Source organism: Stegodyphus dumicola, chromosome 10, assembly GCF_044657685.1.
Source record: "Stegodyphus dumicola isolate Sdum_Otavi_A_Nest chromosome 10, ASM4465768v1".
Taxonomy (NCBI): domain Eukaryota; kingdom Metazoa; phylum Arthropoda; class Arachnida; order Araneae; family Eresidae; genus Stegodyphus; species Stegodyphus dumicola.
The window spans coordinates 171,553,780-171,571,209 of record NC_140777.1 but is presented as its reverse complement, the minus strand read 5'-3'; the positions used below and the strand labels follow the sequence as shown (position 1 = coordinate 171,571,209).

General features: G+C 32.3%; 1 protein-coding gene across 1 annotated transcript in view; it reads right to left on the bottom strand.

The window, feature by feature from the left end:
• LOC118186662 (uncharacterized) overlaps positions 1 to 13,993 on the bottom strand; it is a 241,765-nt gene extending 227,772 nt beyond the window's left edge. The window contains exon 1 of the mRNA XM_035356785.2: positions 13,525 to 13,993. Coding sequence (XP_035212676.2) covers positions 13,525 to 13,720 — 196 coding nt within the window. The 5' untranslated portion in view covers positions 13,721 to 13,993. The remainder of the gene's footprint in view (positions 1 to 13,524) is intronic.
• Positions 13,994 to 17,430: the final 3,437 nt, after the last annotated feature.

Here is a 17,430-nt window from a genome sequence, read left to right as displayed (position 1 = left end):
TACCATATTCGATTAGCACTCAAACTCAATTTTTTTATCCAAAAAACGCTATAGCAATGCACACAACCCGAGACAGACTTTGGTCCCTGTCAGTCCCTGTCGAGCCAACACGGACCACCGAACAGAATGGCGAGGTTCTAGTCCTGTGAAGGCGGCTAATCTCCTCCATACTGTCCACTCCCAACGTTTTAACAGTTAAAACAATTCGATGCGTTCAAGTAGTTTTAAAGTAACATATTTTTTAAATGCTGGCAATATATTTCGATGTCCTTTTTTCTCAACAATTTTCTGCAGGGATTAAGAACATAACTGTGCATTTAGTCGCCAGTTGCATTATACAAAATATTTGCATACACATTAGGCCTTTGTTTTTCAAATGATGTATTCAAGTTATTATGCATGATTAGATTCGCAAGGAAATTTTCAAAAAAGTACCTTTCTGAAGTAAATGGAAGAAAATAGGTACTGGACACTATTTTGTTATCAGTCACGCTTGGTTTTCGCATTCCCTCTGGTTAGCATTTTTCGAAGCAAGGTTGTCACTGTAAGCAGCACATTCTATAGTAATAACAAAAATGCCGACACTTAAATGATCTTACAACAGTAGCAAATTTGAAATGGCTGCATGATCTTTCGCAAGCAGACTGGAATTTCCATTCACAATTTCATTCCCTGAATGACTGATAAATGACTTGCAATTTAACAACATTGTACACCCTGCTCGTCTCTGAGGAACGAATATAAGTGCAAAAGGTGTTTGCACATTTTTAGAAAGATTCGATAAATATTTATTTTAAATTTATTCTTTTTTCAAAATGTCGCATGTATATAAGCTGCGGATTGAAGGATATGATTTTACGCTTTCCCGACAATAAATATTCCTATGTGGGGTTCCAGCCTTTTATCTAACAGCTAGAAACCTAATGAACAGCTAAGCGAATCATCGTTTTATTTCATGAACATAGAGGTACACTCAAGAATGGTTAATTACCCTGTAAGGTATTTCTCCTGCTTTCCTAGCGTGCCTTCGTGGTGTAGTGGTCAGCACACTGAGCCGATATTTCAGAGGTCCGTGGTTCGATTCTCGGCGAAGGCGTTGCTAATTTTTCATCTCTTCTGCTTCCAACAATTACCTAATATCTCTACAGTGGCGCCCAAACTAAAAGGGTGATTCTCCTCATCCAGGATTTGGCGATTGGGTCGCCTAAAAAAAACCCAGTCGCCTTAGATATTTCTCCCACCTTCTTACCGTGCCTTCGTGGTGTAGTGGTTCTGCACGCTGGGCCGGTATTTCAGAGGTCCGTGGTTCGATTCCCGGCGAAGGCGTTTGCTCATTTTTCATCTTGCCTGCTTCCAAAAGTGCCTCATATCTCTACAATTGACGCCCGAAAAGTTTGCAACGGACCATGTCGTTAGAGTCCGGGAAATTTACGTTTACCCCCTCTGACTTTTCAGGTCCCTCAGACGTCCACATCCAACAGAAGAATTTGGATTCCTCGTGGAAGCAATGCGTGCGGCGATGAAGCCAGCCGCAACATTTGACGGCGAAGGCGATTGCTAATTTTTTATCTCTTCTGCTTCCAAAAATTACCTAATGTCTCTACAACCCTTCATTTCTCAAAATAAGAACTAACAGAAGGCCCCTTTCTGAGAGCGTACAGCAAAGCCACCACTTGGGCTTGAACTTGAAGTAATAAGAAATAAGACTTAACTAATGCTTAACTAGAAAGATATAGCCAAAAATTCTAAGTAGTTGGCCTCTGAATATCGAATAAACTAGCGAAGCTATCAAGGGTTTGTAATACGGCCAAGCGTAGTAATAGCTTTGAAAAACTTAGCCAAAAGGCGAACGCGCGCTAGTCAGAAACTCGAAGCCTCTCCCTCGGAGTCAGTGGAATTTAACACTCTTATTCATTCTACATGGAAAGAAGACTCCAAACGAATACCCGGAAAATGTACGTACTGTTTTTAAAGTTAAATCGTTGGTCATAACAGAAAATCCGCCAACGCAGGAATCCATCGCAGAGTCTTTAAATACACCTGCAGCAACAATAAATAAAACAATAAACCAAGATTTACAACTTAAAAAAAAACTGAAAAATACAATGTTCATCAGTTTTTGCCGAAGCATACAACTCAAAGCAGAACAATTTGTAGAACCTTAGCAGAAGATAAATGGAAATATAATGGGACACTTGCTGAATCATGGAATTACCTAAATGACTGCAACAAAGGAAGGTCTATTTATTACCATCTCTTATAGGAAAAAAAATTCGGTACTTAGAACGTGTGTTAAAATCAACTCCACATACTATCAAAAGAAACTTTTACGGCCGATATTTACAGAATTAATGATTCTTTATCCCAATGACTTTCAAATTGCGAAACTTGGTCAGGATGAAACAACAAGTCATACTTCGAAATGTACCCCTATATCCCTTGAAAAAATCAAAACCGATACAGATATTGCATATATACCTTTTCAACGTGTTCCTGCCAAGTCTCCTGGAGCTTCACTTATGTACTATTGTGCCTCTGATTCAAGGGCCATATTTACGTATAAGCTACGCAAGCTATAGGTATTGTCCAATGTTCAGTTGTCTTTGTTATCTGTGTCATTTGATGGAAAACACAAACTTTTTGTATTTTAAATATTGTTAAAACCATGGTCCTAATTCTCATGATAATAAATCTCAGCTACATGTTAGCTAGTTTTTTGTTAGTTGCTCAGTTATAACATTATTATATTACAACATTATTGATCATCATGAAGATTTAAACAAAGTATTCGTAATTTAAGTTTGATTTTTACGCTATTTGATTTAGTTTCAGTTACGACAGCGGCTAAGTAAAGCGTATCAATGTATACAGCAGTGTTTCTTAACCTTTTTCACCCCACGCATTCATTGCCAGATGTTCATCCTCCCCCCCCCTCCTTTCCAAAACTCGAAAAATACATGTACATTTATTCAAAATTATGTTATTTTTTAATGTGGTTCATAAATTAAACAAGAAAAAGTATAGAAAATGTTGACAAATGCCATTAATTTGAATAAAACTAGTTTTCTTTTTTTTATGTTCATAAACCAAAATAAATACCGAACAGCTTAATAAATGGCTGATCGCATCCCCCCCCCTGAATCTATGAAATCCGTTCTGGTTTACACATTATTTCTTTCCTCATGGGTGATTCAATTATTAAGCGCGTGCTAGGATTTGTATAAAGCTTTTGCAAAATCAGTGTATTCACGCTCAATTTTATGAATGCTATTTCAGTTGGCAATATTCATTTGAAGAGACTCAAAATCCAACCACTTATACAAAGGCCATGTGCGGGAGTTTATTTATTTATTTACTTTATTTTTTTATCTTTAAAGCACGGCTGGATAGCATTTTGGAAGGCGAAAAAGATTTCTATCGATTCACTGGCCTTTTAAGTGAACTGTTGTTCATTATTATACATAAAAACAATTATTTATTGTTTGTTCGTGGACCAAAAGCACGTAACTTTGAATAGTATAATGATTTCAAAATGTTGCTCTTGTTTGCTAATTTCTCGGATTCAAAAATACTTAATTCACAAGCATTCAGTTTTGAAGTTAATATATTTATTTTCTCAGAGACTGAAGGGAGAGTCATTCCCTCTAAGCTAGCGTCTGGGCTCTGGGTTTTCTGAAGTTGCTCACGGGTGCTTTAATTTCTCGCCCACGCAGGCCTGCGAAACAATACACAAAGCACTCATGGTGATTTAAATAATGTACTGCCCAAATATATTTCTGCAACTCGCAGCCCGATTTCTTTCTTGTAAATTTTACGAAAAATTAGAAGGAACATTCCTCCAAGCGAATTATAAGTAGGTTTCATACTTCTTATTTCTATGAGTAGATTTCATAAGTACCCAAACTTGAATAAAAGAAGTTTTTTATATTCATAAACTAAACCTAAATACCTAACAGTTAAATGAAAGACGGCACAGAACTCACCCCTCCTGGAACTATGAAATCGTACCCCTGGTTGAGAACCTATAGTGTAAACCTTTTCTTTTTTATAACTGCCTCATACTTTTTCCAGCATTCCAGCAAATATTTTATTTAGCTTTCGTCGTTCTACCAGCTTTCTGCTCTGAATTTTCATTTAAGCATGTCTTATTTAACAAGATTTTGTCAGTTAATATGGCAATTTGGATTTAACATTTTTATTTTTGGTGAGATAGTACGGAAACTATTATTATTATTTCTTAAGAAAGAAATAAGCAAATTAGGAACACAAATACAAATTAGCAACCACTACTAAAGTGTCGTTACAAATTAGCCCCCACTAATAATTGGTAACTCCAAATCAGCAAACTCTATTAATCATGAATTATTTAACTAGATTTTGTCTGTTAATATGGCGATTTGGGTTTAACATTTTGATCTTTGGTAAGATATTATAGAGACTTTTATCATTATTTCTTAAAAAGGAAATAAGCAAATTAGAAAACACAAATACAAATTAGCAACCACTACTATAGGGTCGTTACAAATTAGTATCCACTAATAACTGGCAACAGCAAACAATAACATTTGATTTAATCAAAACAACAGAATTACGTCACTAGCTGTTTACCATCAAATATTACACAAATGGAAAGACTTCAGTATAAAACACATAAGTGGTGAAATATATGACTTCAAATAGTTGTATCGCAAGCACCTGCTGCCCTGTCAGCAAGTCCATGGAAAAACAGCAAGACGAAAGAAAACGCGACTGATAACAACAGAAATGCTATGAGTGATCTGAATTTTAAACGGTTCTTCATCAAAAGCAACCTGTCGAATGCAAGGTTGAAAACTAAATAATAAAAAGGCAGGCCCCCAGTGCCCGCAGGGGGAGGTATTCAAGATAAATTCGTGTCGCATTCCACGATGGGGTCGTTCTGTTCCAAGGCCTTCCTCATTTTGTCAACATATCAGCCTAGAGCTAAGCCTGAAAACATAAGAAGAAAAGAAGATGGTAATACATACAAACCAAGCAAAAGAGGCCGCCATTTATCTTACCACGTATTACAACTACTATTACTACACATTTTTTCCTCGAAAAGAGTAATAAGGCATCGCACTGGTACTTCGCAACCAGAAATGCCTTATTTACTCTCAGGTTCACGATCTCCGTGAATGCTTTACAAAAGTTCCAAACGCGAAAAACCTTTTGTAGTTTAAAAGCGTCCTGCCCTACTCATATGTGGGGAATGGTGAACATCAAATTATATTGTAACGAAATGCCAATGGGTATTAAAGAATTATTTTAAGAATTCCATTCCGAAATTAAAAACATTCTTTTTCTATTATTAGCTTAATGACCAGAATGGATAAAGAAAAAAGGATTTCCCCCCCCCTCGAACCTGTAAAATTCTACATTTTATTTCTGCACAGCGAAACTTCTCCAATATTTCAGCACTAAATGGATTGCTAACAGCGATAAAACGCTGAAAAAAACATCAATAATTTAAAAGACAAATTTGACTCATGGTTAGCTCTAAGCGTGAAATAATATTTCTGAGAAAATTATTCACAAAAAAAAAAAAAAAAAAAAAAAAAAAAAATGCTACCCTTTATCGAAGCAAAATACATGTTTTACTAATTTCTTTCAAAATAAAGAGAAAGGTAAAAATATAATATCACCTACTGAAAAAAAATTATATATATATATATATATGATGTGGACACCACATGACTTTCTTGTATGATCTAAACTCAAAGCATCTTCATTAAAAATTGTAAAATACAGAAAAACCTAAAACACCAGTTAAAAAAATAATTTTTACAATTAAAATTAAGAGTCGGTGCGCAAAAATAGGCAATTCGACTAGCGGGCAGGAAGACAGATTTTTTTGTGCACACAATTGAAAGTTTATTTTTGGTCCCACTAACAAAACGACACTGAAGTTGGTGTACAGACTGACTTAATTCATTATTCTAATAAGTTTCAAATGTAAACAAATGTCGGCTTCTTCGTTAGAGTTAGCATCACTTCAATTTTCAAATTGTTGGTAATTCTATCACTATTGCATGCAGATTAACTAAAGGCATAAAACCTTACGTCATCACGAGGGTTTAGCGATAGGTTCCCCTCATCCCTAGTCGCTTTTTAAAATGGGGAGTATATAAGGTAGTTACTCCCTCCTTACCCCCTGTGCTTTTGTAATGCAACTGAATAGCGCGCGTAAGGAGACAGAAAATACCTTATAATTTATGTAGTCTTTTAAATATGTTCATTAAGCACTACCACAAACACGCGTAATTGCGATAAAAATACTGACTAGATTTTTATAATGGTTTTCTGAAACGTGAAAAACATTCAAAATGTTTACAAATGATGGGAACACTTAGAAAAATTGTTATCCAAAGAGAACGACAATTATCAGGATAATTTTCTGCTGGCTAGATGGAAAAAACATGCAAGTTTTTTACCTCATTTTGCAAATGCAACAGAACTTCGTAGTGCGAACGCCTCACCTCGCGAACAAATTATCTGAACAAAAAAAACACTTCGGATGACGATCAGTCTCTCGACTTAAGTCGATAATATGATTGTCAAAGGTGTTTTGAGGCGACTTAAGTCACATGATTAAATACCTAGGGACTTCTAGAAAACATCATTTTAATACTTCCCATTGATTATCACTTATTAACAAAACCCTGCACCAAGTGACTTACCATGAATTCAGCCTCTATGAAATTATGGTCTGATTGTATTGCACGAGATGACTATAAAAATGAGCTGAATGATCATACAGGAGGTAGACTAGGAAACCAAAGACCGTACTAGAGGACCATAAAAGTGAATTCAACAAGAAAGAGCTAGAGAAACTTCCATAGAAGAAACAAAAGGCGATTTTAAAAGAAATATCTTCAGAAGAAGAAGAAAGAAAAAAACGATGATCCTAGTTTCTCTGATCAGCGCGTGCAAAATAGGGTATCAAAGTTTGCACGTAATGTGTCACCCTGATGGTTCAGTAGCAAGCTACCGAAGCATTTTCAATAGCAATGCCATGTCTCACTTTAAAACCTATAAGCAACAACAAATCCCATTGGACAAATTTAGAGTGAGACATAAGTCCATTGAGTTTCAAGTAGAGTGGAGTGACGAGGAGACAACGAGAAGATAAAAGAAAGTGCCTAATAGGAGCAGATAAACCTGATATTTTTTAGAAAGGAAGTTCGATTACAAACAATTAACACCTTCCTCATAATTTTCCACTTATGCCGTCCGCTGTCTTTCGTACAGGTACAAGAAAATTAAATTAATTTTTTATCTAATTTAATATTGTGTTTATCATTTTTGTTTCATATTTAATGGGTTCCAGGGGTTTTGAATTAAGAACCTGTACACAAAATACTGATACAAAGTATAATAAAGTTTAAATAAGCAATCATCTGGGGTCCAAAAACGATTTTATCCATTTCACGTTAATTCCTATAGCAAAAATTATTTTTGGTTTACGAACATTTTGATTGATGAACGGCTTCCAGAAATGTATTCAATTCATTAAACGAGATTTCACTGCATATATTATAGGAATCGTATGTGACTCAATAAATTTCCCTAGAAAGTCCTCCACGAAAGCATCCCTCCCCCTAGGCAGATTAGCCGTCTAGATTTTGCCGTAATCACGCAAGCCAATAAATGTCCATCCAGTAATTCAATACACACGCTATAACTCTGCCCAATCCTTGTGAACTTGTGGTTTTACTTTATTCTAACCAGTTATTTGTAGTTGCACTTTCTTGCTTGTCCTGGTTTCAGTTTCCTGCCGCAATGTAAATTTTTGTATGACGTAGAAGTAAACTCTCAACGAGTTTCAGAAGCAGTATTTAAGCTGCGTTTCAAGAGTTCAAAATAGTAGTAGAGGACGTAGTTCCGATTTTATGTTGCGAGATTAAAATTAGCTCTCTATTCGGTGTTTTGACACCTTTCAGTTTATACTGATATTCCTCGGCTCGTCTTTGCTGTGTGCAGTCGATTTAGCGTTAGTTTAAGGTAAGGAGCCAGTCATTAGAATTCTTAATTTACAAGTGATTTGTTACATTCTTATTTTCTGTTACGTAGCCACAAATGGTGGTGATTTGTGAGCACGATGTTTGTGCACCTGTTTTAATTTAGATTTAATAAAAAGGTTATTTAAACCTTTCTTCTGTAGCATTTTGTTCTTAAAAACATAGCGAGAATTCGCTCTTAGTCTTCGACATACGGTTTAAGTAAGAGTACACACAAACTCTATAAACATGGTGATATTTTTTGTCCTTCTGTTAGCTTTCTGGATGTTACGTGACAAGAACAAACATGACCTTTCATGCAACACCTTAAGAAAATTCGCGTGCACTTACCAGCTGATATCAATTGCAGCGAATACACTAAAAACTAATCCTCTCCTCCAGTACCTCCGATCAACTGTAACATAGCTTTTACGCCACGGGATAAGATGCGAGAAACTTAACTTATTTTTTTAGACGCATAAATAAGCTTCTGGTTTGTCTTCCTCTTCGTAGAATAAATTATTGAAAGCGTTCGCATCAAGAAATGTGTTCCTAGTTTCAACTAATACTGCATTTTTTTACACAGTCTTTAGGTAGCCATGAATTTGCTCAGCAAGAAAAAGGAAGAATTCTCGACAAGTCTTGGAAATTTAATTTATTACACAGATGAGCTTTTTTGGTTTCTGAGATCAAACGTCTGCACAGTAGATTGCTTCCATGCAATTAAATTCAAAAACAGTCCTATTTTCTTTATTTGCTTCTAATATTATATTCATATTGGAAGCAAAACGTTTAAAAGCAAATCCAGTTCTTGATCTTAGCCATGACGAAAGAATCCTACGCAAAATATGTTTGTAAAATCCAAGTCAATAAGACATTCAAGCAAGCAAACAGTCAACCCAAAATGATAAAAAAAGGCCATGTTTCTATAGAATAATCGGTCTAATACATAAAAAAGGAACGTGTTATTGTTAACTTCTAATAAGCAAATAATAAAGGAAGAAAAGAAAAGAAGATAAAAAAAAGGAGGAGTTCTTTTCCGTGTTAGGAAGTTGATGGTGCGGAAACGAATGCCTTTGAAGGTGAAAGTGGTTGGGGTTCCTTAACAGTCGAATGAGCAACGACGGCATCTGACGTTTATTTCTTATTTTATTTAGTAATCTTTGTTTTATTTTATTTTATTACCAGTTATAACTCGGCTTTCGCACACTTTTTTTCTCCCCAATTTGCCCCTAATTTTGTATGATAAACAGCCGCATTTTAGACCGTTCACACCATGAATGGGACTGAAAGGAATATGAATGAATCAGTTTCTGAGTTAGTTAAAAACCCATTAAACATTTTTTTACAAGTCTAATAAAAGGTAATGTGTAACATTCACAAAACCTAAGAAAAATACATTTCATATGCAATAAATTAAACAAACTACGCTAAAAAATTTGTTAACTCATTTGCAACTGTTGGTCTGTATTTTTGAAATTTACTATCAGAAACAATATTGAAGATATAGAAAAACCAGATACCCAATGAGAAGCGAATATCAAAATACCTGATACCATAGTTTCTTATTTAATACTTATGGAACAGTTATTAATTATAAAGCTTAGAAAAGTTTTTTCGTTTTATAACGGAAAGATTCTGACTACCGGCGTACTTAATAATAAAATAGTTTTGAATTTAATCACACGCTCTTGCACAAAATTTAATTATTGTCCAAAATTCCTGTGCTCTTAAAAGCATTAAGATATTTCAGAATTTTTCAGAAATTCTTCCATCCTTATTTGGAATGTAAAATGTTTAAAATATCTGAAGAGCTGAAAAAGGATAATGAAACTGCTTAAAATATCAGACAAAATCAATTCGAATATGGTGTTTATGTAGCATTATTGACTTTTAAAAAGAGATGACATAATTTTCTGAAAATTTAAGAAACAGCCTAATTACAAAATTACAGCTCTAAAAAGGTAAAAGTGTTTTAAAATGCTAAACTGAAGCACCAAAATTTATTTCTTAGTCTCTCAAAGAAACATGGTTTTGTTCGAATTTCTCGAAAAAATGAACCCACAAACTGAAGAAATATAAAAAATCTTATGTGGACACCGTATGACTTCCTTGCACGACATATTAAATAATTCTAATTTTTCCTGCACTTTACTCAAACTTTTTTCCTGGAATTAGTCTTCTAACTTTATTTATAAATACATCAAGGCAAAATGAAAATGAAATTAAAAATTTCAAATTTTGAAATTAAATATCCCAGTCAATTTTTGTCGTACGTCAAAAATCAAATTGAGACAAACTTCTTGTATTTTTAATTTTTTTAATAACGAGTATAAAACTTTCTCAAATATAAGTATCGGAATCAGGAGACCGTATTAAATGCTAAATTTCATACTCGTTCAAAAATGATTTTTGTCATCTGACATTGCCAAAATATGGATATTTTCGTCATTTAAGTCACATCTGTAACTGGAAGTATATGACTACGAGGAACGATTGCGAAAATAAAGGCCGGGTAAGGACTTCTAAGCTTGGTTTAGAAGGGGGTATACACACCCACATATATATACTTCCGGATATGATATGTATATACTGTCAATTGCAAATATAAAAGGGAAGTGCAAAATTCGATGTTATAGCAATCCCATATATAAAATTTCAACATTCCATGGATAATCATTTTTGTGAGCTGGAGATAGATATGTACGTACAAACGTCACGATAAAAATCACTTTTGAATCTATTTTAAAATTCGTTTTGGAATAAGGGTCCTTTATTCTGTCCGTATGTCATGTAAAAAAAAAAAAAAAAAGTCAAAATGAATATTACCGTTGAAATACGACGACAAAAAATTTTTCGCGAGTATAATACTTAAAAATAAGTAAATAAGTAAAAAATAGTCAAATGCACATTGAAATGCTGTCAGAATGACAGATTTCCTTTTCTGGTGTTGACGTTTCAAAGGATTATGAATGCAGCAGAAATGCTACAAACCTTTGCTCGGAGGGAAGGGAATAGAATATCGTATCAGATAAATCAATGTAATAGGCTCCGGTAAACTTAATAAGCAAATATATATTTATATAGGTGTGTGTGTGTGTGTTTGAGCGCGCGTAGTGAAATAAGAAAAGAATGATAATAATATGATAATAATATGATAGTAAAATTAATAATAAGGATGATGGAAACAACCAAAAGAATTAAATAATTAAAATCTGAATGTGTTCACAATTTAACGATTGCGCAAAAGGTCTCTTTTAAAGTTTCATATGGGTCATCAACAAGGATTATCGATAGAGATAGTCCAAGTAGAATAGCAAAACATTTTATAGGAATTAGATGAATATGCATTCAGATTAACAAGGGAACGTTATATATCTTTTATATAATTAAATAGCAAAAAAAATATCTAAGTAATTCTATAAAAACATTTGATTTTTAATTAGATAGATGTATCATGAATTAAATACATTTTTATTTAAATCAAAAGTAATATGTTTAAGTACTGCGTCTCATTGCTTTTAAGTAGTGTAGTTTGATGATTAATAACAGACAGATTAAAATTGAAAGAATAAGATCTTATATTTTTCCGAATGGCAACATGCTCAAATGAAAAGTGAAACAACGCTTTTTTTAGAGCGGGCCACGCAAAATCGCATTTTGCGACTAACAAGTCGAGACCTAGTAAGGCAAATATGACAATGTTCCTGTTCTTTTTTTTTATGCTGTTTTGATGAATTGTAATGTTATTTAAAGTTTTTTTTCCATTTTTTTCCTGAACTTATCGTGATGAATATTACCTTACAGCTTTTAGGAAGCAAAAATGCCATTTCTTACCTAGAATTAATTATGAATTCCTTAAAGATTTTATAAATATAAATCACTTTCAAACCGCATTAGGAATAAAACAACTTTCGCTAAGAAACTTATATTGCTAACAAATTAAAATTCAGCAAATTTTTTATCAAAACATGAAATAAGATATGTAAAATGATTGATCTACAAAACGGAGTTTTTTAAATGATGGATATGATAAAGTAATTAAAATTTTATTCATCTACGTTTATTAGTAAATATTTCAACTAATTCTAATGATTTTTTTTTTTTCTGAAATGATTTTATTGTCATCTTAACAAATAAATAACAAGAAAGAGAATCTCATTTGGTTGCTTCAAATCAACGAATTTATCACCCATCCAACGGTAATGCGTACAGAAATGAAAGCACTGCTTATCAAAATGAAAGCAATAAATGATATAACAAAAGTATTATTTATTTCGGATTACCTACTGTTGACAACTGACACTGCGATTACGAACAATAGTTTAACTTGAAATTTCATACACTTGCTGAAATCAAGGGGATGCGATAATTTTTCCGCAACTAAATAGTAATTTGTTTTTTTAATGTAAAAGATTCTGTTAGACAGAAATTTTTTTCATAAGCAACAGTAAAATAAAATTGGCTCATAATTTCATTACGCATGTAGTAAATAATAAAAATAATCATTTATCATCCATTAGGGATAAATCCTGGTATTTAAACTTAAATGTTGAGTTTAAATTCCAGACCACTGTTAATATTATCCTACATTGCCACTGCTAATCCTTAGTGATTTAGTTAAATGATTTCACATATTTAAATTATATTAAAATGAGTTACGATTTAAAGCTAGATAAAAAGTTTGGATTTCATTTATTATAAGAAACTTAGTTTTAATATATTATATAAAGAGAAGAAGAAGAGGAAAAATAGGTTGCACATGTTTTCAAGTTGCTGTGGTTTAACATTGGAAATGACAAGCGCAGATATACAAACAAAGAAACAGACAAAGAAAAAAATTAAAAAGCACGTTTTACGAAGAAATAAAATGCGAAATCTACAAGCTAAATTTAATATGTCTTTGAATTAAATGACGCACAACCTTTGGGTGCGACCTCTGTCAAGTGGTTGCCAAGCGTTCAATAAATACAGTTTATTTTTATGTTAATAATGTTTTAACTAAACTTTGAATGAAAGGAAGTTTTTGACATTCATGATAACTAAATAAATTAATTAGTGAATTAAAATACATGATCTTTTACAAGTATAATTTTTGACTCTACACTTTATTTGATATAATGAAGTTTTTCAATAAAAGAACTTTTCAAATATGCAGCCCTCATAAAGAGATAGCACACTCATTGCTTTAATCAATGAACTCCCTCTCAATTTTAACTTATTGCTAAATAGCAGTCTCGCCGAATCGAAATAGTTTACTTACATTATTATCATCGAGCTACAGCACAAAAGTTTTTGCAACAAAAATGCCTATACTTTCAAACTTGGTGACTAAATATTCAAAACACTTCTTTCCACATACAAAGAACTGACTGATTACACAATGAAATTATCTTTTAACTTCCTGCAGTTGTTTAAACAAATGACAGTACGTTAGTTCGCTATACAAATGGACATTGCGGCTGATTTATGTACTCATGCTATATATAAATAATAAATTCCTTACCTTTTCTTTGCTTCCAAAGGTACCAAATAAAAGCAGCGGCTAATCCTGCAGTCACTAGAGTAACCACAACCGTCGCAATAACGATGCCGGCCACACTGCCGGGCGTGTAACATCCTTCATCTTCGGCGTTAACCTTCGCAGCGAATCCACAACATACCAGCACCAAAACCAACCGCACGGCCGGCACACGCGACATGGAAACACACAACAGTCAAAATTGTTCCACTTAATTAATCCACGAAAGAAAACAATCGGCTCAAGTCTTTTTCATCACATCAAAAACACTTCTGGAAACACTGCATAGTAAAATTATTTTAATAGAGAAGAGCTTTTTGAATAAATTTATTGCCGTGTTCTTATTGTTACCCCGCGCGAAATGGTTTTTTATCCAACGCAAAACGGTTTGTTTACAGCAGCACGTGCGATTATCGTCTGCTTTATTTCGAATTCCCTGCCGAGATTAGCGGCGATGATGGAACTTTGCTTTTTCTAGAAGGGTTGCCGGGATTTTATTCACTTTACGAAGTAGAGAATGGAAGGTAGAGATGCTTGGCGACGGTTTATTAGCACAACAGGTGCCGAAGTGTAGTTGTGAAGTTTGATTTACAGGTGCACGACCCATTTTTAATGAGCGCGGCTTTCTTTCCCCCCCGTTTTTTTTTTAATTTACCTAAATCTGTTCGTACATATATTTTTTACACTTTTTTACTTAATATGTTTTATGGAAAAAATATAACTATTGTGACTACAATTTACTTTGATATAATGCAGTTCGAATACTGTCTCGGCTAAAATTCTTATCTGACTTTAATATTTAAAAAATATTTCGACTGAAGAGAAAACGCTTACAATTTACATTCATAATGAAAATCTCTATCTCAGTCAGGTTTCTGTGATTTTCAAAATACCTAATTAGCTTTGAAAATATATATCTTGAGGGAAAACATTTAAAATAAAACTGCACTAACAAAACTATATAACAGGTTTTTTCTATCTGAGTTTATAATTTCAACAAAATTCATCTCTGGGTTTTCAGAAACCTACTTTAATCTGCCAGCTTAAGAACATTTAGGGGGTAATATATTAATCATGATTGGGAGCGGGTGTTAATTGCAGAAGTAAAACTGCATGAAGTCAATTTCATTCGAGATGAAGTGATGGAAATAAGAAAATAACAAATCAAAATCTCATCAATAAGAATTTATATAAGATCCTAGTTTTTGCATAATTTTTTTGCGTTTTTCAATTACAGGCATGTTATTTTCTTCGTGACGGATAATTTACATTATCTACATCCACATATATTTACAAATTTATTCAGTAATATTCAAACAATTAAAAACAAAAATCTGATATCTAATTTAAGGTTCAGCTGTCAATTTAAGTTATTTGAAAATAACTTACTTTTCTACTATCATTGTACATCCAGAATTTAATCCTCTCTTACAAGTGCACAATACTTTCTTTTTCACTCGGGAATTTGTTATGTTTTTGTCCTGGTGGTGTGCGGTGGAGAATCTATGTACCGTATAAAAACTAAATTGGGTGTATTTGCATAATTATGCTGAAAAGCAAGGTTGTTTTTTCGAGGAAATGACATAGACGTGTCTGATGCCCCATCAGTAGAATTATCTATAGTCTTGTTTTAGCATAAGAATAAAAAATCTTACTGCAGCACTTAAGGGTGCAGAAAATTCGGATTCAAATTATATCTTAAATTCTATGATATTATTTCTACGATCATTTCATAAAAAATATTCCTCACAAGGTTGTTTTGGTAAGTCTTATCAAAAGCAAAATATCATTCGAAAATAATCTTCAATGATTTTTATCTAAATTTAACGTAATTTTTATTATTGCTAACATGATTTAAAACAGAATTTCCATTAGTTTCATAATAATAAATGGGCTAGAAATGTTAATATTTAATATAAATACATTTAAATTAAATTATCTAAATTTCAATATTTCGCTGCAAAGATCATCGTTCACTTGGAATGATCCCTCAAACAAAGCTACATTTTTTTAATTAAATTCATTTGTCCTCGCTTAGCACGGTTGAGTTTCAAAAAAGCTCGAAAAAAAATTTCATAAAATTCTTTTTACATTTCTGCTAAAATAGTTAAAAAGGTTTTATAATAAGTATAACACTACGCAAAAAATAAATACATTCTTGAAAAATGTGTTTTTTATTTCCTATTAAGAAAAGGATAACATATTTGTTAGAGATGAGATCGATCCTGATTTTTATCAAATTAGAATGCTAATTAGAATTTTGAAGGATTCGGTTCGAAGCTCAAAGTTCTTCGAATTATTTATATTATGAATAAAAGGAAGAAATAAGAAAAAAGTTTTATTTAATATGAAATATTTTTATCAATTTTTTTTAAATTTTTATTTTTAAAATTTTAAATCTGCGTTTAATAAAAAATAAATCGAATGCAGTTTTTGAAAATATTCTTTTATTTATCTAGAAAATACAAATGAAAGTTATCAAGTGAAATATATAATTTAAATAATTAATCTTGAGACTTTTTTCCTTAATCTAGTTTAACAAAAAAGTGCTATCAACAGTTTAGGATTTTTACATTTTCCCGGGTATTTTTTATATTAAAGCAAGTATAGAAAAATAAAGATTATTTCAAGATTAACATAAATAGACACTAAGCATGGAGAACACTAAATCCTTTTCAGAATATTTTAAGAATACATGAAAGTAAATATCTAACTCTTTTTGGATCAAGAACGAAATCGGTAGTTCAGGAACCATTGAAATTTCAGCAATCGCGTTCTTTTCTTAAAATTATTGCTGGATTAATAAAACTTATTTTTTCGAAGTGTAAGGATAAAATGTTTTGTACATTCTCAGGTTAGAATTTGAAAGATTTAAGTGATATAAAAGAGGCTCAAAGATTCGAATTTTTTTCAAGATTTATGGGGTTCAAAAAATCTAATATCCCATCCCCGATATTTATTATACTTATTCTGTTATTTTTTCATTAAGGGGTGTTAGAACCCAAAAATCTTCAAAAAATTGTGATTTCGGATTTTTGAATTTTCAAATTATCTACACTTTTATCTTTTTAAAAATACCATTCTTTAATCTCTATGAAAATTAGAACTGTAAAAATCTCGTTTTAATTTGTCATCGACTGCTTTGATGAATGAAGATTTTTACATAAAAACGCATTTTTCTCCAAACCTGATTTTTTTATACTCGATGTACTTTTTCTCAGGAACACTGCTCACAGATATCTAAAATTTGTATGGCTTATTTATTAGGTTTCCTAACATTTATTGAAATGAGCTTTTGTGGTAAACTAAGGAAAAAAAATTTAAATTTTTTGTGTGAGAAAAGTGCTAAATTTTACTATGCCTAACAAATTATTCTGTAAATTACTCTAAAATTCAAAATGTTTCAAAAGCTCATTTCAGTATAATCAAATAGGTATACTTTAATTACACAAACATTTTCAAGTGTGTATCTACATCAGATTTTGAGAAAAGGTACATCGAAAATGGCCAGTTTAACATTGTCGGTATAGGGGTTGCTGATACCCCTTAAGTTTCTTAATTGCGCAAGAAAATTTTCCAGAATTTACTATCCTTCTTAAACTTACGTAAATTTCTTTTTTCCCTCTTCTAAAAACAATTATCATTCGAAACTGTCATCATCTATTAAATATTGTACAATTGCCTGGTTAGGACAGAATGACTTGGAATTTTATACGCTAGCTAGGACTTTTTAGCATTTTTCATTGCATTTTATAATATTAAAGTAAAAATGTTTTTATCTGCTTTAAATTTGACATGTCACTTTTCTTCTGATATAAATTAGTTCAAAGCAATATTACATAAATATGTCTGTATTATAAGAAGCATCCTATATATTATAGGACGCTTTTC